This window comes from Adiantum capillus-veneris, chromosome 19 (genome assembly GCF_014529385.1).
Source record: "Adiantum capillus-veneris isolate H3 chromosome 19, ASM1452938v2, whole genome shotgun sequence".
NCBI lineage: Eukaryota > Viridiplantae > Streptophyta > Polypodiopsida > Polypodiales > Pteridaceae > Adiantum > Adiantum capillus-veneris.
The window spans coordinates 94114015-94136266 of NC_140949.1; the positions used below are offsets into that span (position 1 = coordinate 94114015).

The following is a 22252-nucleotide window of genomic DNA, read 5'->3' on the forward strand; positions in this document are numbered from 1 at the left end:
CATACCTAGTTGTATGGGAAGCTAGGCGACAACGGGAGGAGTGAACTCTCGTTGGAGGGGGGGATGTTGTACCTCCAGAACATTGGAATTTTAATGAATAAGTTTGAGTAGAATTTTTACTAGAATACTGTCTTGGTGTTCTTTGCAATACTGGTTGAAGGGCTGTCTTAACGAACAATGTGCTTCGGAATTAAAACAAGGAATGTTTATGTTGAACAACCTTTGTGGTAGTAATTAGGTCACACAAGGAAGTGTGAGTATGGGGGTGGAAAGTGGGGGCTTGGCTCAGGTTTCCAATGCCTACGAGATGGGTGGTCCCGATTGGTCGGGAACTCTCTGTCCTCATAGTGCTTACTTCGATATTAGTAATACTCATTGCCCCTAGAGTGGTGAAATCTCGAGACTACGTGCCTCTGAAACATGGGGAAAAAGGCGCTCGGGATTTCTCTCCTCTCGGAAGGTGGGTCTTAGGATCGCTAGATAGTTTAAGTACGCTTCCCCTGCGAGGTGGAGCTAGATCTCCTTGCTAGTAGGCTCGCACTCGACTCACCTTCTGATGAGAGATCGTCCGCTAGTCGAACCCTGAACCATTTTGTTTGCGTTTGCAATAGATCTAGTGGCCGCCAGGTTCACCTTCAAATCCGTTGGTTGATACGGCGGGGTGGGGACCTCACACTTTCCTCCAATACCTACTTTAAGTTTGTGGCAGCTTCAATGTCAGATTGTAGTTTGTATGCAGGGCCTTTTGCTTTAGCTTTTCCTTGCTCTTTCTTCTTCCTTGTAGATGCCTCCTCCATAGGAATCTCAAGAGGAGGAGGAGGCACATGTGGTGGAGCCTCATAAGAAGGTCCTAGATCCTTTCTTCCACCATCTCTTGTAACCCTCTTTGAAGTAGAAGGACCTGCATCTCCATTCTCACGTCTATGCTTCTCTTCCACAATTGCCTCATTGTTATAGCATTTTGCAAGATAGGCATGCACTGATAAAGAGTCCACAGGGTCATCCCAACCTGTTGTATGGCATATGCAATCACCAGCTTCATGTAATACCTGTTTAGTTACCTTCCCTTTTTTGGCTGAGGCTATTGCATATGGCCACAAGCTATCAACCTCCTCAAAATCATCTGGAGTATACTTTAACACTTTCTTTGGAACTAGCTCTATCTTTGCCCCATAGGTAGCAGCCTCCACTACAGAAATAGCATGACTAGTTGCCATATCCTCCACTAACTTCCGCATACCTCCTTTTCCAAATTTAGTTCCTAATGACATAACTCTCTCCTGCAAATGGATCTTGCCATCCTTTAAAAACACAAGATCTCTTTTTAAAGCATCACTAAAGCAATCACAATCCCTTCTGCCATGGTCTGTGCCATCACACCATATGAATCTGTGCACAAATCCTTCTTTTCTTTGGTATTTTTTTCCTGCAGCAGGTTGTCCTTTCTCTTCAAGACTTTATCTTTAACTTCATTTCTCGCATGCCCTTAACAAGGTCATCAAGCATTGAATTATCACCTTTTTGACTCATAGCAATAGGCTTTAGTGTAATCTCTGATGTGCTAGGAGGAGAGGTATTACCATTCACCACCATCTTGTCCCTACAATGTTGCTTCTTAGCAAGCAATGAGACTACGTCTTCAACCTCTTTCCACTCAACCTTTAGACCATGTTCTGTATTCTTGTTTTCAAGGAGTAGCTCTAGCTTTTCTTGTAGCTCATGACCTGCAGTTTGAAGGAACAATTCAGTCTTTTCACTATCCAAAGTAGTTCGCTATGTTCCTAACAGTTGAGCATAGCGCCGCTGAAACTCTCTCAATAGTTCGGTGATGGAAAGTCCTTCTTTTGGCTTTGTAACCCATTCCAAGAAGGTCCTATTTGTAACCCTTTCAGAGTCCTCCATGAAGTATTCCTCCTTTAGGGCTAATTTGAATTGCTCCCAACCTTCTCCATGCTCCTCTTCGATTCCCCTTACATGGTCTCTAATCTCGGGGACCACAACAAGCTCAAAACTACGAATCATGTCCACCTCTGCAACCCCTTGTAGATCCATCTCCTTTACATGACCATGAAGAAACTTTGTGACATCTTTCCCTTAAAATTGGTCCATTTTGTTTACAATACTTGAAGGGCTTTCGTTGTTAACACCTCCCTTCTTTCTCTACAGCCTGTTGTTGTTGCATAAACATGGAGAATGCTTGAAACATTTGCATTGTACCTTAATCAAAACGCATGCCTTGTTGGTCTTGTTGATCCATAGCTTTAATTATTTGTAATTGAACCTTTCAAAACAAGTTTCTGAACCCCCACCCCAGCTGCTTTGCGTCGGGTGTGTGCAGTCTAGCTGGGAAGGTGTAGAACTTCTGGCTGTGAGAGTTCGTGATGAGAGTCACAAACACTTTTTGAGAAAGAGTTTGTGGAAAATCACCAACCCTCTTTCTAAGGGTGACAAAAGATCTAAGAGCATTCGTGACAGCAAATTCACAAACCCTCTTTCCTATCGTGCTTGGAGTCTGCTTGTTCTCGTAGTCGAGATTATGATGAGAAGATCATCAAATCACATTCAAATTCACTTAAAAAGACCATTGAAAAACACTAATTTTTCATTCATGAAACCTCAATGCTCATACAAGCACAATTCTCAATCAAAACCCAAACCTCTTTCATGGTATCATGTAGCCTCGCCCCCAATTACATAGTCGTAAAATCAAACAGATGAAATGAATGCTCGAGCTTCCACCTTCATGATGACAATTTTTTGATTTTTCAGAGATTTATGATCTTCTAAAGTGAAGCCCACACTCCATTTTGATAAGGGGAAACCCTAATTCACTCCCTCACAAGCTCAGATACAAGATTGCAAAGAGGCGAGACTGCAACACACAGATTGGGCAACCATGGAAGCCTTTACAGAGTAGTGATAAATTGCAGGCTTTTTTTTGTAGAAAGCATCCCTCTCTCTCTTAACCACGGCATTTTCAGTTGATGTGTTAAATTTTGGGCCATTTTGCCACTTTGGACCAAAACTAGGTCATTTTCATGTCATTTTTGACCCAAACGGAGTCAGAAAATTTCCTAAATGTGTGGGATCACTTTAATAAGCATAAAAATCATAGATATGCATCATTTTTCATCAATATACCATTTTGGGTCACTTTCCATGCAATTCTGCAACGGCGCCTGTTAGCTACTATTTTTGGCAGTTTTTACCCGCATGAGTCTTTATAGGCGAGATGAGTGTGACACCATGAAACACTTGGACTATGTACATTTTCAAACCAAATTAAGCATATTATCAAGTGTAAAAGCACTCAAATTCGGCACATCCAAGGCCACGACTCCCCGAATAGGTATGTACATGATAATGACCACAATAGATGCTTCAACATATATCACAATATGCACATGATTGCTTTTATTTGTATACATCGAAAAGTGTCAAGAGTGAGGAAAATGTTTTTATTTCACACTATGTACGTGCCACGGCACAACAACAGTGTGTTCCAACATGTTCAGAAGTTTGACATGAGGACACTTTCTATTTTCTCCCTTAGTACCTATGAGCTTTTCCAATTTCTCATGCGAGTTGTAAATATAGCTCACAACTTCATGAAAAGCTACGCCAAGGTTTTCTTGTATTTGTCCAGTATCTTCACAAAGTCTGAAAACTGGTTATGTCTTTAGATACCTTTTAGTTGTGGTTACTCCTTTAAAGTACTCAAGTGAGTTATAAATTGAGTTACCATTTAGATACAAGTGATTACAAAAGGACAACAATGTTGAAAATCAAGATGTTGCTCTTGGATTCATTGAACCTCCTCACTGCACCAAGTATCAATCATAAGGACAATTGGCCCGCGTAAGGGATGCCAATAAAGAAACATCAGTGTTCTTACGAAGATACTATCACTTGTGTTTTCGCGCACGAAAACGCTTCTCCAAGGGGGGAGTAATGTCATGCCAAGGGCAAACCCAAGCAACTAGGACTCGGGCCGCTGTTAAATGCAGACAGGGAGATTCTATTCATAGCCGCCAAGGGCTATATAATGGGGGGTTGGGTGGAGAATCTCAGTATGCAGCTCCTCGGTTCTTACAGATGGTTGTCTCTTATGGTGGTAGTGTTTACCTACTGGAGATTCACACACAGTCACAATTTTCCATTCTTTTTGGGCACCACCACAATCTATGACACCCAATCTGTGTGTTTGATCTCATAGATAAACTGCACCTCTTTAAGATAATCTATCTCCTCTTTGATTTTCTTCGCAAATGTCTCATTGCAAGTGTAAAGACGTAGTCTATGCAGTTTAGCATCACTCTTAAGAGGTATTGAATGCTGACATATATTCAAATCCACTCCCTTAACATCCTTGTATGACCAAGCAAACACATCTCTATATTCTTTGAGAGTAGCTATTAAAAGTTGCTATGTGAGCTGGTCTTGGTTCTTCCCTTGGCCCAACTAGATCAATCCTCTTTGCATTATTAGGACCATCATAAGTGGTACTTGGTTCCTTAAGCTCCCTCATTGGTGAATCACAATTTGTATGTCTTGGATAGTGTACTTTTCATAGTGAGAGAGTCAGTCAAATTTTTTCGTACTAGAATCCTCTTCACTTTCCATCTTCATTGTCGAGACATTGTCATACATTTTCTGGATGAAGATAAAGTCACTAACCCATGCTGAAAATCTTGCTCACTAGCCTCGAGTACATAGATGTACATAATGCTTTGAGTTTTCAGAGTGCTCTTGTAAATTTTATGAATAAAATCTTGGTTTTGCTTAGTCATTTGCAAGATTTTTGGGTTAGTCAAACTTCTAAAAGGTGGTTTTTAATGAGTACTTTCAATTGTGCTTGATAGCCGGTGCACCGGATTCATACATCATGAGCTACATGCATTCGAAACGGGTTGTTTCTTACTTAGAAAGTGGGTGCAGATGCATCGGAGGAAAGGCTAGTGGGCTGATTTGATGGATTTAATTAGAAACGTTGTGACCGAGGATTATTGGAAATAGCCGAAGTGATAAGCTTCGGGCCGGGCTTTACAGCGTCGCATTCGGTGCTTGGAGTCACCCGCCACGCCTCCGTCAAGATTGCTCGGTGTGGGGAGCAAAACAAAAAATTTATAGGCCTAAGTGGGGAGGTGGGAGAATGGTGCCAAGTAGCAATGGAGTAATCCCATATGGGGGGGAGCAAGTGGAAATTGGAGGGTATAAGGAGGGGAGTGGGTACCCCCTAAGGGTGTATCAAAGGAGCAAATGAAGCCTCCTTGCCTTGCTAATGAGGGCTCGTGGGTGTTGGGGGAGAGAGACGGTGTCCTTTTTCAGTTCATACCTACTACCCAAGCGCTTGGGGTCCTTTTTGGTCCACTGGACACCTCCCTTACTCACTTGCCTTGGTCAAAAACTGGCCGACATGCCATTTTCCACCCAAATGGACCAATTAACATGTGACCAAGGAGAGAACTATGTCGGCTAAGAGGGGAGAGAAAATACCTTGGGATTAGAGACAAAAACGCCCCCTTTTTAATAGATGCAATTCCCTGCACATCTTTTTTGTTTACAGAGACTATCCTTTTTGGAGCTTTTGAGAGATTCCCCAACTTCGAAAGCTTGTAACTCTCTCGTCTGTTGTCGGAATCAAGCATGTGGATACTCTACGGAGGTCTACACAACATGACCTTCATCTTTATGGTCTTGTTTTTTAATAATCTTAATTATGGTTTGGGTTAGAGCTGTTTCTCGGCCGACTTTACATGTGTTCTACACAGGTGTTTTCTGCAGCCTTGTGGTGTTTCTTTCCGCCGGTGTGGTGTGTGCAAGTGTAGAGGTTCTTGTTTGCACGCTAACATCATTTTTGTTACCCCATGAAGGAGCAAATGTTCCTATGCTCCAATTCCTGTGAAATATGTCTATTCTGTAGGCAGTGAATGTAAATGGGATGTGGGTCCTTATGGATAACCGCTTATGTATGTGCAAATTTTGGACAGCACTTGAGGCGGTCGTATAATTGGATTGCAGCCTTTGGAGGGTCGTGAGTTTTTGTGAAGCTAAGCATTGGTGGCTGGGTTACCCAGTGTGAGGTGGATTATGTACTGGAGCGATCCATCGACATCCCTTGAGTTTTCAATGTCACATGTAAGTGTTTTTGTGGAAATCAAACATGGCAGACGAGCTCCCACAGTTTCATGGATTTCCTAATCAAAATGCACAGATGTTTATTAAAAATTTGGAAGTCTATTGTTTACTGTGCAATATACTAGACCAAGCTATATTGTTGCGGCTGCTGCAATATAGTTTACAGGATGAGGCAAAAGTTTGGTTACACAATTTTGAGGAGTTGATGCAAGCACAAAATCCAGGGGTGGTTTTGGACTACAATTGTGTGAAGCAATATTTTTTGGCACAATACCAATCCATCAAAGTACCTGACAAAGTTTGGCATTAAATTATGTGGTACACTCAGAGGGCTAATCAAAGTGTTGATGATTTTGTCATGCAGTTCACCCGTTTATGGGATAAATTTGTCCGGGCTTTGGGAAAACGAGATCCCTCCATCCATGTTAAAGAAGGACCGTTTTGTGGCAAACCTAAAAGAAAGTTTGAAATTCAAAGTTGAGCTCAAAAGGCCCGCCACCTTTGAGGAGGCAGTCGCCATTGTCAGAGAGAAATAATGGAAATCTCAAAGGCTTAATGAATACGAGAAAGCGGCCCCTGAGCAAAATAATGGTAGCCAAAAGGAGGAGAATGAGGCAGAAACTGGAGGCCAACCTATTCGAAGGGTTGCTAATACCGAATAGTTGCAATGAAATATGCAAGACATGATGACCATGATGCAGGAACTACGACTTAGTGTCCTTGGTGGTGGAGGTGGTCGTGGTCGTGGACGTGGTAGAGGGATGGCTCAGGCATGTGAGGCTCATCCTAATGATAATGCGGGTTGTGGACAAGGTGGTTTTGAGCCGCAGATGAGGTTCATTCCTACTTGTTATAATTGTGGTGATCTTGGTCACATCAACACTTATTGTCCAAAGCCAACAAAGATGGGAGGGGATACGTTTCCACTTCCTCAATAGATTACTAAGAGAGCTAATGATTATGCATTCAATATACGGGGAGATCAAGGTACTGGACAGGAAAATCAAGCATCAACCTCTGGTGGTCATGTGGGTATTGTGCGGGTAGAAAAGAAAGACGCAGATGTGTTGCCAGTAGGCAAAAGAGAGAGGGAAGTCTATGTAGCACCAGGGCCTAGCAGAAAGAAAGGGAAGGAGAAGGAGGGTGAATATGCGAAAGCCAAGAGAAATAGAAAGCCTCGTAGATGATTTGAAGTGGCAGATTTGCCTTTGGGAGAAGGCCAAATAGCTTACAATTTAAAGGAAGACCTAATTGGGAGGAAAGTAGATTGTACTTTTGGATAGTTGATGAATATGGTGCCCAAACTTAGAAAGAAGTGGAAGTCATTAGTGAATCCAGAAAAAGAGCTGAAGCATGGACAAGTCAGAGTGTTTTCCATGGGAGAGTTACCCGACATCTGTCCTGTGATGAATGCTTGGCACAAAGGTGTGGGCATGGGAGAATCCTACATTGATGGAGGTGCTCAAGTTTGTGTGACCACACAATCATGTGTCGAGAGACTGGGTCTCATTACATGTGGAAGCTCTAGGTTTTGGATTCGATTGGAAAACTATGCCAAGGTGAAATGTTTGGGGATTTGGAAGTTGAAGTCTTTAACGTGAAAGTTATGGTGAACTTTCATGTTATGCGAGCTGGCCTGGGATACTTTCCTCTCATTTTGGGACGACCTAGGTTGAGAGCTATTGGTGCCGTGCAAGATTGGGGCAAGGGCACAATTAGTGTGCATGGCAAGAAGGGTGAAAAGAGGGTGTTGATATGACTACCAAACAGCCTATGGCATTTGAAGATGTGAGTGAGAATGATGAGTCTGAAACTACCAGTGATGATAGTTCTAAAGACTCAGAAAGTAGCACTACTTCGAGTTCCAGTGATGAGGTGAAGTGTCATTCTTGTTGTTGGACAAGGAACAGAGATAAGTTAGTGAATTGCTGTAATTATAAGGGAATATAAATGCTTCAAGCCGTTTAGAGAAACTTGAAGAGTTGATGCAACCTAAACAGGAACTGCCATTGAAGAAAGAGTTGATGCAAAGTATGCTAAGTACTGATTTGAGACAAGGATAAAGAAGAGAGTACTTAGCAATGTTGGACACGTTTGAAAATCTTTTCATTACCTCATATCAAGAAATAAGGGGTTTTGTTGGGGATCCTGTGAAGATCAAGCCCGGGGAGGTCACCTAATAAAAATGTAGCTTATATCACGTGAGTTCAACATAAAGGTATTTAAAGTTCTTGAAACTTACATAAATATATATACAGAAGGGCATTCTTTTTTTCAAATTTGAAAAAACCTTACAGATTTTAAAAGAAAAGGGTACATTATATTATTAACAAAATTCACAGATAAGGGGTCTTACAAACATGTCTTGAACGCACGTGATACGGTAGTTTTACACATAGCCTATTAGGGCCAAAAATGACTCAAAAAGGGTTGTTTGTTAATCTAAGGATTAAGGAATAGTCCAATAGTTATTTGACACGTATACAGAAGTATGGCACTCTTGTCTCCTCTATTGTGGGTTTTGGTGGTACTATTTTGATGGAGAACTGCTAAATGTCTTGATCACAAGGCTAAAACTTCTATATTTAGGTGCTTTCGGCGAGAGAGCTCATTAAATTTGCGGCCGAAAGCAATGAAGTCTCGTCTTTTTTTCTATTTTATATTTCACAAAAGCGTTGTGAAAAGATATGAATCTGTGTCAGAAGGCTCTCAAAACAAGAGCATTAATGACAAATCACCTACTTTTTTCAAACGTATACCTTTCTCGCTCTCTAGTTTGTGAGAGGTTTTAAGTCTTTCCGTCTATACTTTCTTTCTTCTCTAATCTTTGAGTTTCCATGGCGTCTTTTGCACGTCGCCCTTCACATAACATAACTTCTTGTGACTTTCATAACGCTAGAGAGGATGGTCTTTGGAAGTCCATATCTTTTCGTTTGAATGACTGGGTAACATTGCTTCCTTCATGCAAAGGTGTACACAGAGTGAAGAGAACTAAACGCGATAAAGTAAAAAACCATTGGAAAGGTGGTGTTCTTGCTTTCAAAGTGACCGACAATGGCTGGCTAACTAAGGTTCAACATGTGTACATGGCCAAGGATATGGTGTTAGACTGGGAAGAGCATCCCACACTGCATTCTTATTGTAAGTACAAAAAAAACTATTTGATACAGTGAATTTTTTTCATTATCCCATTGTTTTTCTCATTTTTTGATTCCATTCCAGATATATTTCCTTCAACAGCTGTGGAATGGTAGCCTGTGGAGAGTCTAAGTGGGACGTTCAAAGCAATGCATAAAGGGATTGCAGATGCTATGTATGCTGACAAGCCACCTTCCTTTTACAAAACAATGGATTTGTTTGTCTATTTTGCAAAATACAAAGTTCCATCACGAGAAGGTGCATATGGAGAACTACATCAGTTACCCGTTCCCACCATAAGTTCACTTGATTCGGAAGCTCCTGATGCATGTACTATATCAAGCTTCAAATCCAAGATCAAAGAAGACATCCTTAAAGCTATGTCTCTGGGCAGGATATCAAGAAGGATTAAAGTTAAATGGTTCTTGCCTATACATGTCTTTGTGGCATATTTCAAAACAATGGATTTGCAGAGGACAAAGACGATGTGGCTTAATAGAAGACTTTCTATGACTGAACTGGATAATGTTCTTGGAGACGGATGGAGCACCAAAGAAACTTTCCATATTGGTGACAATATTAGTTGTAGAGTAAGCCCAAATTCTATGTCTATCTCATATCAACTATGTCATCAATCATTAGTTATGGGCTACGACTATAGGAGATGGAGAAGCAAATTAGGTACCTGGGCTCCCCTCGACTCTGAGGAAAATTGTCCAGAGTTTGAACTAAAGGTCATAGTCCATCCACACACCGAGTATAGAAGCCTGATAGTAACAACAAATTGGAGACTAAATGATGTTAGAGAATCTCTTGAGTTTCTTGATGAAACATCTCCCGAGTATAGATTCAAAGTGGATGAAATTGTGGTGAGCACAAGGATGGAGAATTCAACCTCTTGCATCACATGCCTTCCCCCAAAAAGAGTTGTATTTGAGCCACTTGCAAGGACTTGAAAAAACAAGTTCAATATTGTAATCATTTTTCAAATATATTTATCTTTTCTCTACTTATGTTGTTTTAAACTTACATGACATCATGATACACATTTAAGAATCGACAGTTGGTATTAAGTATTTGAAGTACAAAATTATGAATCACCAAAGGGTATATATATATGTTCATATGGACAAAATGAACAAAAGTGTACATAGCTTTTGTGGACTATTCAATCATGAAATTCCACTTTTCTTTTGCCTGAGAGGATTCTGCATCCTCAGAGACCCTTTTCCTTTTGTGTTCAGAAGGGGGTGAAAGTTCAGGAGTGGGTGGTGGTGGTGACTTGGCAAGGGTTGGTGCTTTGGACCCCTTAGGGCTTGGCACGGGTGACTTGGCAGGGGTTGGTGCTTTGGGCTCCTTAGGACTGGCTGGCTTGGGTGATTTGGTAGCTTTCTTTGACAACATGAATGGTAGCTTGAAAGGTGAGCTAGGTGCCCCCCCCTTATTGTTCTTAAGTGTACGATGCTTTTGAACCTTGAATTTCAATGGTGAGTGGAATGGATGGCCCTTTGTATCTACTCTTTTTTTTGCAAGGCTCTTAGTGGGACTCTTTCCCTTGGCAGTCTTCTTCTTTTTGGTAGGACTCTTCCCCTTGGCAGGGATCTTCTTCTTCGTGGGACTCTTCCCCTTGGCAGGACTCTTCTTGTGATCCTTTTTCTTTGTATGGATCTTCTTTGCAGAACTTTTCTTCTTTTGATCCATTTTCTTTGCATCCAGACCTTTGGTGGTTCTACCTTTCTTTGGTGGAAAAGGTGAATCTGGATCATTTGGATTTATTCATCTTTCCAAAACCATAGAAACAGCCTTCTCTCTCACCCACGTGACCCAAGACTCTGGATAGTCATGCAACTGAAAAAGGAACTAAAGGACATTACATACATACATAAAACATCAAAATAAATACATGAACCACACTTACAGTGAGTGTAGTCATCCGGCACCTTGACTCAAGATATCTCCATTTGCAAGCATCCTCCATCCACAAGATGTTGAGTCTGTCTGTAAAGGCACTTTTTGATTGTAGTACTTGAAAGCTTCTATATTGTAATCCTTATTTGTGGTACTCAGGTGACCAACAATAAGTTTGGCAGCACTGCAAGAAGACATTAAATCAAAAGCTACTAATAGAAAACAATGGGCCATCATCAAGCATAGATTATGCTTCATACTTACAGTTTACTTTTCCCATGGATACTTGACAATGAATTCATAAATATAATATCTTTCTCCAAAATATTGAAGATAATAAGACTTCAATGTCCTCTACAAAATAAAAAACAATTAGCTAAGAATACCACAAAATGTTAAAAATAACATGTAAGGAGTTAAGAATTACCCTTCAACATAGGGTATAATATGTAATTGCAGATCAGCATGTTAAAATCATCAAAAAAACTTGAAAGGTTTCCTTGCTTGTTGAAAAGAAACTGTGTCACTAGAGGGTCAAGTATGGCAATTTGCATAGCTAGAGCCTCTGGAAGATCCCTCAAAAGACACCTGGAAAAGGAAACACAAGCCCCAATGAGCCCCTTGTGCCTGTCTGCCTTGCACATGCACTAATAATTAGCAAGGAAACACAAGCCCCAATGAGCCCCTTGTGCCTGTCTGCCTTGCACATACACTAATAATTAGCAAAGAAACACATACCCGAGACAGATATAGAGCACAATTTCACCAAGCTCAATGTTGGGATTTACAAGCATACTTGTGTCTTGAGGGAATATGTCCAAATATGCCTCAATATCTCCAAACAAGGAGACATCCACCACCATTTGTCCTGTGACTTTTTCATAAAGAAGAGAGTTGGATGCTCTTAAAATTTCAACTTGCTCTTTAAGGATAGCATCCTCAGATATCATGTCTTGCTCCCTCTCAACTTCCTTTCCTACTTTAATATCCTGGGACTTTCTTGTCTCGTACTCATCTGTAACATCCTCAATGACAACCCCAGAATCTTTCTGCTACCTGGAAGGAGGGATGTTTAAAATTTGGAAGGCTCTAAGATCCTCACTAGGAATGAGCTCAAGAGCCTAATCAAACTTGTACCTAACCCTTGACACAAGCACAAAATCTTTGCTCATAAGTGTGACCCTGTGACCAAATGCAGCTGCAATGTAGCTATCATTCATAAAGTCTATGAGAAAATCCTCAGCAGCTTCCTGAAGGCACATCATAGCTTGAGATTTCCACCTTACTGAGACAAAAATTTTGATAATCATCATGTTTACAAGTCTATTAGATATCTCCTTGACAACTCTCATGAAAGAAAGATTTGGAATCAGTAGAGAAGTAGACTTTTGTGCTTTTCTTATTTCTCTTAGGGACTTCACCTGATAATTCAATCTTTTTCTGGCATTTGGGCCTCTGACGAGGTAGTGGAGGGGTGCTTTCTCTGCATCTTTCTCAGCATCACCTATTTCTGGATCAGTTGGGGCTTGTTAGACCTTCCTTGAAGTTTGCTTAGTCCTCGCCATTTGGGTAAAAGAACACACCATGCGACAGATGCGTAAGCCCCAACCTTCAAGATGTTTCTATTGCGCCGTGTGTTAGGAGAAGGGTGACAACACGACGCAATAGAAGGGTGACCCAGGCTCTGGAATAGGTCCATATCACATCGTATGTGATCACCGGAACCTCCAAAAAAAATCTCACAAAACGCTCTGTACGACGCGATAGAGGGCGCAACCACACCTTAGAACATCACCGTATCGCGTCGTATGCGAGGTGTGAAATCTTTAAGTAAGCCGAACAGAAACCCCCGCACAACGTGATGTGAGACTCACCTGACCATTGCAACATATGCCTATCGCGTTGTATGGGATGCCATGAGTATTCCAAAAAACAAGAGTTTCACAATGCGATAAAAGGCACACAAACACCTTAGGACATGGTATAGAGCGTCGTATGCGAGTTGTGTAACCTTTTAATTAACCGAGAAGCAACCCCCGTACGACGCGATGAGAGGCTCACCGAGACTTTGCAACTTGCGCCTATCGCGTCGTAAGGGATGCTAAGAGTATGGGAAGCGGTAGAAGGTGCGCCCACATGCCCAACACATCCGGTCGCGTCGTTTGAGAAGAAACTTGGATTGGCTTAGTGGACAGATGACTCGAAGTGCGGGTAGTTGAGGACGACACGATGCGAATTTCGAGTATGGGAGAAAGCACAAAATGAGCACGTGACAAGGCTTTATATACATAAGACCGTCTGTACGACGACCGCTGTGCATAGGCCACGTGGCACGTGTGCATGGTTCACACGTGTCACTAACGGTCATATTGCGGATGTTATATAAAGCTTGGTCTTGAATTTTAAGAATGTTTCATGTTCACTTGTCGCATACGACGCGAGATATTATCCATTTTTGTGTAATCCTTTCGTCCTACACGATGTCATCCTTTGCAGTTGCACATCGGTGGTCCCTCCCCTATCGCGTCTTTCGGGCCCCTATCGCTTCTTGTTTGCTTTGTTGTGGCTTTGTCTCCTACGACGTGCACGAAAGCAGTTCCAAAGGCTGGGTCCAGCACCTATCGCATGGTTCGGGGTTATTTTACGTTTTGGTGTGGCTTTGTCCCGCACAACGCGCAGGGAGGCACTTCGAAAGCCTGGGTCTAGCGTGTATCGCGTGGTCTAGGGTTGTTTGTTTTGCTGTGGTTTTGTCCCGCACAACGCGTCCAGCGCGTATCGCGTGGTTCGGCGTATTTCCGTACCTTGTACCTAGCTTCACCTGTCGACTTTTCATCTACCATGATTGAAGGCCGGGAGGATATTTTGGAGGAGAGTCCAAGTGAGAAACTATTGGTGGTTGTGATGGATGGTGGTGACATGGAGGTGTACACCAAAGCATATGAAATATTCAACCCTGTGTTTGATCTTGGAGCTTTGTTAGACCATTTGAAAGACTTCTTGGCAGAAGAATTCAAAGAGTTTGAAGAAGCAGTTGAAGGCAAGTGTTTGGTTTTAGATGGGAAGGCTTATTGTCATCTAACCGAATATACTACAAACTCAATTGAGAAGAGCAAAGTAACAAGGAGGTTTGGAAGATTTTCTAAGAAGACTTCCTTTGTTTGTCCACCTACCATTTCTTGTCAATTACATTTAAAACCTTGTAACCTTGTTCCAAAAGAAGTTGCTTTTCTTTTCTTTTTGTTCCTTAAAGTTGACATGCAAGGCAAATCTGATGAAGTGAAAGATACAAATGAGGCAACAAATAAAAATGTTTCCACAGTTTTGCAGCTTGAGAAAAGTGAAATTCTAGAAGAGGAGGAAGTTGATGTTGCAGCTGAGGAGCAGGAGAGTGCAAATTTTGATGTTGCTCAATTTAGAGCTAGTACTGTCATTGATGAGCCAACAGATGAGGTAGAGGTATCTGAAGCTTCCCTTACTATTCCAAACCTTCCCTACTTCTTTATCAATGGGAAAGAGTATATTCCTCTCCATCATATCCAGTGTTTGCTTAATATGAGGGAGAACTACTGTATTGCAACCATTTATGAAGCTTTTGAGGTGGCCAACAATTTTATTGACACAAAAGAAGAGTCACAAGAGGAGTTTTTGGCACTTGATCTTCATACATCCAATAAAGATTTTTTGCCTGCTCCTGATGCACTTGCTCTATGCATGAGAAGAGTGGAAGAGGAAAAACCTTCCCTCAAAGATGAGGATTTTGAGAAGAGGCTTGTTGAGCTTGGCATCCAATCTTTTGGCAGAGACTTTAAGCTGAAAAAAATTGGAAAGGAAGTTGACATAAGAGATATGACTGGATCATGCAATCTCCTTCAAGAAAAATTCATTGTCGAAGATGAATTGCAAAAGGTGATCTCCCTACTGAAATCTTTCTTTTTTTTCAAGTTAGTTTTAATTACTCATTGTCTTGTTTTGTAGATTGAACTCCTTGACAAAGACAATTTCTTGGGAGAGCTAAAGGCTCGAGAGGGAAAGCAATAGAGGGCTCTTCAAGAAGGGATGCCTCCTCTCTCATGCACTACATGCCTACATTGGATAGTGCCACCTTCTGTGCTTTCCACATGCACTATTCTGAAGATCCTGAGTTGCCAATGTTTGCACTGAAGATATTGTCATGGTTTTTAGGGTACACTCCCCTTCAAATCAATGCAAACAAGATCATGCTACTTGAGAGAGCAGCAGCACTTCGAATGTTTGGATATGTCGCAGGATTCAATGCCTCAAGAGCAGGATACTTTCTTTGCTACTCTAGCTATGCAGCAGCAGCTGAGGAGACAAATGTCAACCTTCTTGGGGAATATAAAAGAAGAAAGTTTTTGAGATATAGGGGTGACATGCCTAGAGATATAAAAAAAATCAAAAACTGATGTAAATTTGATAATTTTTTGCACCAAAATATCTTTTTTGAATTTGGATCTCTTTAGAAAGATTCAGTACAAAGTTTCAAAGTGAAGCATTAATCTCAGATCTGTGGTTGAGCAGCATGGTTGTTTGATCTCATCCATTGTAATTGCCTCCTATAGAACCAATTGAATAATTCCTTTAGTGCATTGCTCCCTCTTTGTCCACCTCCCTTTCTCGTACATTTGAAAAAAGAAGTCCTCTCTTGATAGTGAGATTTTTCCATTCCCTGAGTATTCCATGTTGCAAGGGGTCCTTGTTCTGCAAAATATGGTCCATGCAGGTACAGAATATGCTAGAAATAAAAAAAAAGTTAGTTGAACTCAATAGGATGCAAAGTAAAATACTATCCAAACTTTAGAAAGTAATTGAATACTCACCAAGTAATATGTGATGTCTTTTGCTCCCCAAGCATCTGTAATAGCAGTTATTAAAAGCTTTATTGTCTTTTTAAAGTCATCTGTATAAGTAGCAGAGCTAACTTGTTGTCTCAAAACTTTCAAAATATTGTCGAGCTTCTTCCACACTTCCATGCGTTTGTTGGCTACATCTGGTCTACTTTTGACATTGGTTGTTATAACACAAATATCCTTCCAGCAGTTCCACATAGCATCAACTTGTTTGTTGTCATGGTTACTCAAAAATCTTCTGGCTTTTGCTCCACCCATTGAAACATCTTGCAAAAAATCACTGGTTCCTTTTGAAAGAGTGGGATCTTTTTTTAGATGCACTTGACCACCATGAAAACCCATTTGAGAGAGCAAAGCCTCGAATTTTTCTATGCACTCGTCTGCAAGTTTAGTTGGCTTAATAGAATATGCATAGTCAAGATGGAGTCGAAGCAATTTGTCCAAGATTCTAATCTCTGCATGCATTGTGCATACATGTACATTTTTTAAATCTATTGTTAGAATTGGATCCCAAATCATAGAAGACAATGGGTAGTCGATGACGTTAACACTATTCCTCGATGGTGCTTTTCCAACCTCGCGTTCTGCAAGCCATCCTTTTGTTCCAGTGCTTGCCATGCAATATAGACATGGATACTTGGTATTGGCACCTCCACATACACCAAACATGCACTTTAATGCTTTTAGGTCGGCACTCAAGTGCCATTCTACAAAAAAGTCACCCATGCCATCTACAAAGAGTTTTTCACCTGCATTTTGGTCCTGTATAACAGAAGGGATATCGGTCTGCAAAAACAGCCATTTCAATCTATCATGATTTTCTACTGGTAATTGAGCTGCTCTGATCCACCAAAGTTCCATTTCTGATTAAGTTTTGTGGTATGGGGAATCAAGCTTACCCTGGCTATAGTCCAATGCTCTATTCATAAGGGATATGGATACTCTTTCCATTTTTTGACATTTTTGAATTTGAGCTTCATCCAATTTCAGAATAAATATAAGTTTTCCTTCACAATCTACTTCTTGCATATTATAGTATCTCACCATAGCAGATTGAACATTATACTCAAAAGAAGATTTTTTTTTCTGTTTTTCATATGGCATCGTTCCTTCTATATGATAGTACTCTCCAAAATGTTCGAGTATTTCTTCGTTTAATAGAGTCCTAACTTTCCCAACATTATGAGGCCTAGGCAATCCAAAAGCTTTAATCTTGTAATACTTTAAAACCTGAAACCAGTTTTAGAGATGGCCCTGTAACCCCTTCTACTCACCCCCATTGTGTCACAAACTTCTTGCATTTGAGAAGGTTGGACCAGTAAACCCATATCTTTCAGTAAACTTTGAAATACCAATTTTTTCTGAGATTGATTTTCAAGAAGTTTCAAAAGTTTAAGAATATCACTTTTGTTCATTACCTCATTCAAAAATCTCACCCTTTCTTGACCATTGGACATATCAAATCCTAAAAGACTAGTCACATGTTCTCTAGTAATATTTAATCTTTGTTTTCTTTGTCTAGAACCTTCTGTTAAGTTTACTACATCTCTCATTCGTTTTACTCGTGCTCTTAATCCTATTGGAGTTTCTTTTAAAGTCCGAAGTTTGTGATTTTCTTGTTTTAGAGATGATATTTAGTTTTCAAGTTCTAAAATTCTTGTTGCATTTGAAGAAAAAACAATTTTAAGATATTGAATGTAATGTGTATGATCAATGTGTAAATGAGATAACCTAGAACTATATCCTAGTAAGCCATCAACCCCATCACCAACAAATCTCATCAAATCATGAGGTGTGTGAAAAGATGGATACCTTCCAGTGCTAGGATCCGGTGGATACAAGCTCCCATCTGTCCATATATCAATGTGTTTCTTTTCCTCATTGTGAAGTTGTTGTGCTTCATTTACAGTTGTAACTGGTCTTTGATAGACACTCCACGTAGTAGCATATTCCTGTCTTAGCTTAATGTTCAAGTGAAACTTGCCGTTATCACTAATGAAAGATGTATTAGTCATCGTAAGTAATGAAGGAGCAAAAAGGATAATGGAAATAACATAGCAGCAGAACAAGGTGCATCAGAGAAGAAAAGATAAAGCTCGCGAAAGGTGAGAGAAAAAAAGAGAGATTCAAAAGTGGAAACAACTATTTGCCGCCAAGTGAAGTAAATGAAAACAAATTTCGAGGTGATCCACAAAGGAATGTGAAGAAAACGATATCTTTTTGAATATTTAGAGATATGTACCTAGATACGCTTTAGATTGCGTAGATATGCTTTAAATGACCAAAACGGACAAATTTGAAGCCGTTTTGACCACAAATGGCTCTGCTAATTAGTAATTTAACCAATTCCTTACACAGCCCTTTTTGAGTCGTTTTTGGCCCTAATGTGAACCCCCCGAGAGATCGAGCTAGTTGAAGGCGCAAAGCCAATACGGCAAAAATTAAGAAGGATGGGTAAGGAACAGATGAATGCTTTAAAGGAAGAAGTGGGTAAGATTTTGGATGCAGGGTTCATTGTGCCAGCTGATAATGCTGAATGGTGAGCCCTGTAGTGGTCACCCCAAAGAAAGATGGGTGTTGGAGAGTTTGTGTTGATTACAAGCCACTAAATGTGGTGACCAAGAAAGATCCTTACCCTTTGCCTTTTACTGATCAATTGTTAGATGCAATGGCTGGTTTTGAGAGATACAGTGTCTGTGATGGGTATTTAGGATACTTTCAGCTTATCCTTGCTCCTGAAGATAGGAAAAAGACTACTTTTATCACGCCATGGGGTTGTTTTTGCTTTTTTTGCCTTCCTTTTGGGTTAATAAATGGACCGAGAGCTTTTGAAAGGAAAGTGGATTGGGTCCTTACCCATTCCTTGGGAAGTTTGTCAAAGGATCATAGATGATTATTGTGTATAAATTCAAGGAAAGAGCATGTTCAAAATCTTGAAACGACTTTTGCCAGATATGATGAATGTGGGGGTCAGCTCAATCCTAAAAAATGTCATTTGGCATAGCCACGGCTGAAGCTTCTTGGGCATGTTATTTCAAAAAATGGAATTGAAGAAGATCCAAAAAAGGTGGAGGCTTTGCTATTACTGTCACCCCCAAAAGATACCAAAAAGTTGGCCACTTTCATACAAAAATTTAAATATCTGTCTCACTTCATACCTTTGGCATCACAGCTATGGTATCCATTGCAGCAAACAGTTAAGAATGATCCCTTGGAATGTTGTCATGATTGTGATGATGTTTTTGCAAAGTTAAAGAGGTCTTGAGTATGTTACCTATTATGCAAGCTCCTGACTGGGAAAATGAGTTTTATGTCAACCCATCAGTGGAAGATGATGATATTAGAGCTATGTTATTGCAAAGGAGGAAGGAATCTTAGTATATGAAGCCTGTTCATTATGCTAGTAGAGTGAAGACTCCTCATGAGAGAGATTTTTTTGAAATTGAATTGGTGATGAACAGTATGATTTATGATTGCAGAAGATTCAGACATTACTTGCTGCAAAAGTCATTCACCTTTCTCACCAGTTATTCATTGCTTCCCCAATTGTTAAATAATTCAAATATATCAAAAATAGTGATGAAATGGGTTATAGAGCTTCAAGAGTTTCAGTTTACCTTTTTGGTGGAGGAAAGTACTCGGGCTACCCTGGTAGATCTTCTCACTTATAAGGATACTCCGGTTTTGGTCAAAGAAGAGGTGGTGCGGAAAAAGGAAGTCGATACTCCTGCCATTTCTTATGCTTCATTGTTGTACTTTGATGGTTCTTATTGAAGAATTCATGATGCTGCTTTAGGAGGCATTGTCATTTATGATGCACAAGGGAAGATTTTGAGAAAGCAAGGGTTGAAACTTGATGCCAAAAGTAACAATGAAGCAGAGTACATGGCTCTTGCAGGTGGTTTGTATATTTGCTTACAATTGGGAATTAGAGGCTTGCAGATTAAAGGAGATGTTTTGTAGGTTGTGAAGCAAGTGTTGGGAGTATGGAAGAAAAAGAACCCTAAATTGAAAATTTTATGCTTCAAAGTGAAAATGTTGCTCAAAAAGCTCAAAGCATGGAGTTTACAGCATGTTGAGAGGTCTCAAAATGAAGAAGCTCATGATGCTGCCCAAGAAATGATCACTTGTGTGTTTGTGGTAAAGGCAGATGCCCCTTTATATCATGGGAGGGAAAATCTTATCAAAGGAAGTGGATTTTTTGTTAACAAGTGTTCTACCTGAAGGTTTGCCATCTTCTAAAAAGTATGTGTTCATAAGGAAACCAAGAAATACAAAATGCTTGATGATGTGCTTTACATGAAAGGAGGTGATTTGGTTTTGTGTCGTGTGCCTTGGAAAGAGGAAATTTACAAAATCCTGGAAGAAAATCATGAGGGATCCTGTGGAGGCCATTTTGCTATGAAGATCATGTTACATAAGGTCTTGCAAGAAGGTTATACATGGCCGAGTATTCAACGGGATGTTAATCATTGGTGCAAGTCATGTTTGCCTTGTCAGAGGATAGGAAAAAGAATTTGAAGCCTGAATTGCGGCAGACAATTTTTGCTTTTGATGTGTTCAAAAAATGGGGTCTTGATGCCATTGGACCCTTACCTATGACTAGCAAAAGAAATACCTACATCTTAACAGCAATGGATTATTTGTCACGATAGGCAGAAGCCAAGGTTGTCAAATAAATTACCAGTAAAGAGATGAAATTTGATTATGAGTACATATGTTGCAAATTTGGGGTTCCACTAGAGCTACTTTCTGATAGAGGACCAGGATTTAGAGGAGAACTATTTGATTTCCTATGCAAAAAGCTCAATATACAGCATAGGTACATTTTCCCCTATTATCCACAATGCAATGGTCTTAATGAAAGATTCAATGGAGAGTTGGTAAAGATCTTGACAAAGATGATGCAGACACATGGGAAGACTTGGGATTTAGAGTTGCCTTGTGTGTTATGGGCCTAAAGAACCACTATCAAAACGAGCACAGGATTTTTCCCTTACCACTTGGTTTATGGCAAGGAAGCTTAAATTGCCAATTGAAGTGGAAATTCCTGCTCTCAAGTTTTTGTCATTGGAAGATGAGGAGAAAACAAATGCATGGTAGAAAAGGTTATTGGATTTACAATGCTTGCAATTGGATAGAGTTTTAGCTTTGAGCTACTGTGAAGAAGTGTGAAGGAAGGCTCAGCTAAAAGTCAATGAGTGCATGGAGGATAAAAAATTTGAGAAGGGTGATTTGGTGTTGCCATACAATACTACACTGGACAATACCTTTCAAAAGAAATTTCAAATCAAATGGGAAGGTCCTTTTACTGTTGTAAAAAAATTTGAAAATGGTACTTATCAGTTGGAAGATTTGAATGGTGCACACCATAAATATCATGTCAATGGTTATAGATTGAAGAAATATCTGGCACGTTTGATGACAATTGTGATAGATGAAATGCTATCAATAGAAGGAAACATTGTGGAAACATTTGACAATGCGGATGAGGTTTCTGGGGATGAAATGCAGCAGTTGTTCACCCTACACACCTCTGCTTGTTGTCATGAATGATCAAGCAGGCTAGGGGGGTTTGGTAAGCTATGTCAAGTATTTTTTGGATGAAGATAAAGTCAGTAATCCATCCTAAAAAGCTTGCTCACTAGCCTCGAGTACATAGATGTACATAATGCTTTGAGTTTTCAGTGTGCTCTTGTAAAATTTATGAATAAAGGCTTGGTTCTTCTTAGTCATTTGCAAGAGTTTCCGGTTGGTCAGACTTCTAAAAGGTGGTTTTTAATGAGTACTTTCAATCGTGCTTGATAGCCGGCGAACCGGATTCATACATCATGAGCTACATGAATTGAAAGTGGGTGGTTCCTTACTTAGAAAGTGGGTGCGGATGCATGGGAGGAAAGGCAAGTGGGCTGATTTGATGTATTTAATTAGAAAAGGTGTGGCCGAGGATTTTTGGAAATAGCCGAAATGATAAGCTCCGGGCCTGGCTTTACAGCATCGCATTCGGTGCTCGGAGTCACCCGCCACGCCTCCACCAAGATTGCTCGGTGTGGGGAGCAAAACAAAAAAATTATAGGCCTAAGTGGGGAGGTGGGAGGATGGTGCCAAGTGGCAATGGAGTAATCCCACATGGGGGGGAGCAAGTGGAAATTGGAGGGTATAAGGGGGGGAGTGCGTACCCCCTACGGGTGTATCAAAGG

General features: G+C 40.4%; 1 protein-coding gene across 1 annotated transcript; it reads right to left on the reverse strand.

Moving 5' to 3' along the window:
• Window positions 1-1254: 1254 nt before the first annotated feature.
• LOC147434484 (uncharacterized) lies at window positions 1255-16913 on the reverse strand. The gene is made up of 3 exons (XM_086489635.1): window positions 16202-16913; window positions 1518-1724; window positions 1255-1301 (listed from the first exon to the last, which is right to left on the reverse strand). The coding sequence occupies exons 1-3, from the start codon at window positions 16911-16913 to the stop codon at window positions 1255-1257; spliced, it is 966 nt and encodes a 321-aa protein (XP_086345761.1).
• Between the last annotated feature and the right edge of the window lie 5339 nt (window positions 16914-22252).

Excerpts from the sequence above, each read along its gene's own strand:
- LOC147434484 (XM_086489635.1), bottom strand. The coding sequence starts at position 16,913 with ATGGAACTTTGGTGGATCAGAGCAGCTCAATTACCAGTAGAAAATCAT. Across the intron at positions 1,725-16,201 it reads TATAACAACCAATGTCAAAA|GTCATGAGCTACAAGAAAAG; the intron begins GTAGACCAGATG and ends TTCAAACTGCAG. Across the intron at positions 1,302-1,517 it reads TATTGCTATGAGTCAAAAAG|GATGGCAAGATCCATTTGCA; the intron begins GTGATAATTCAA and ends GTGTTTTTAAAG.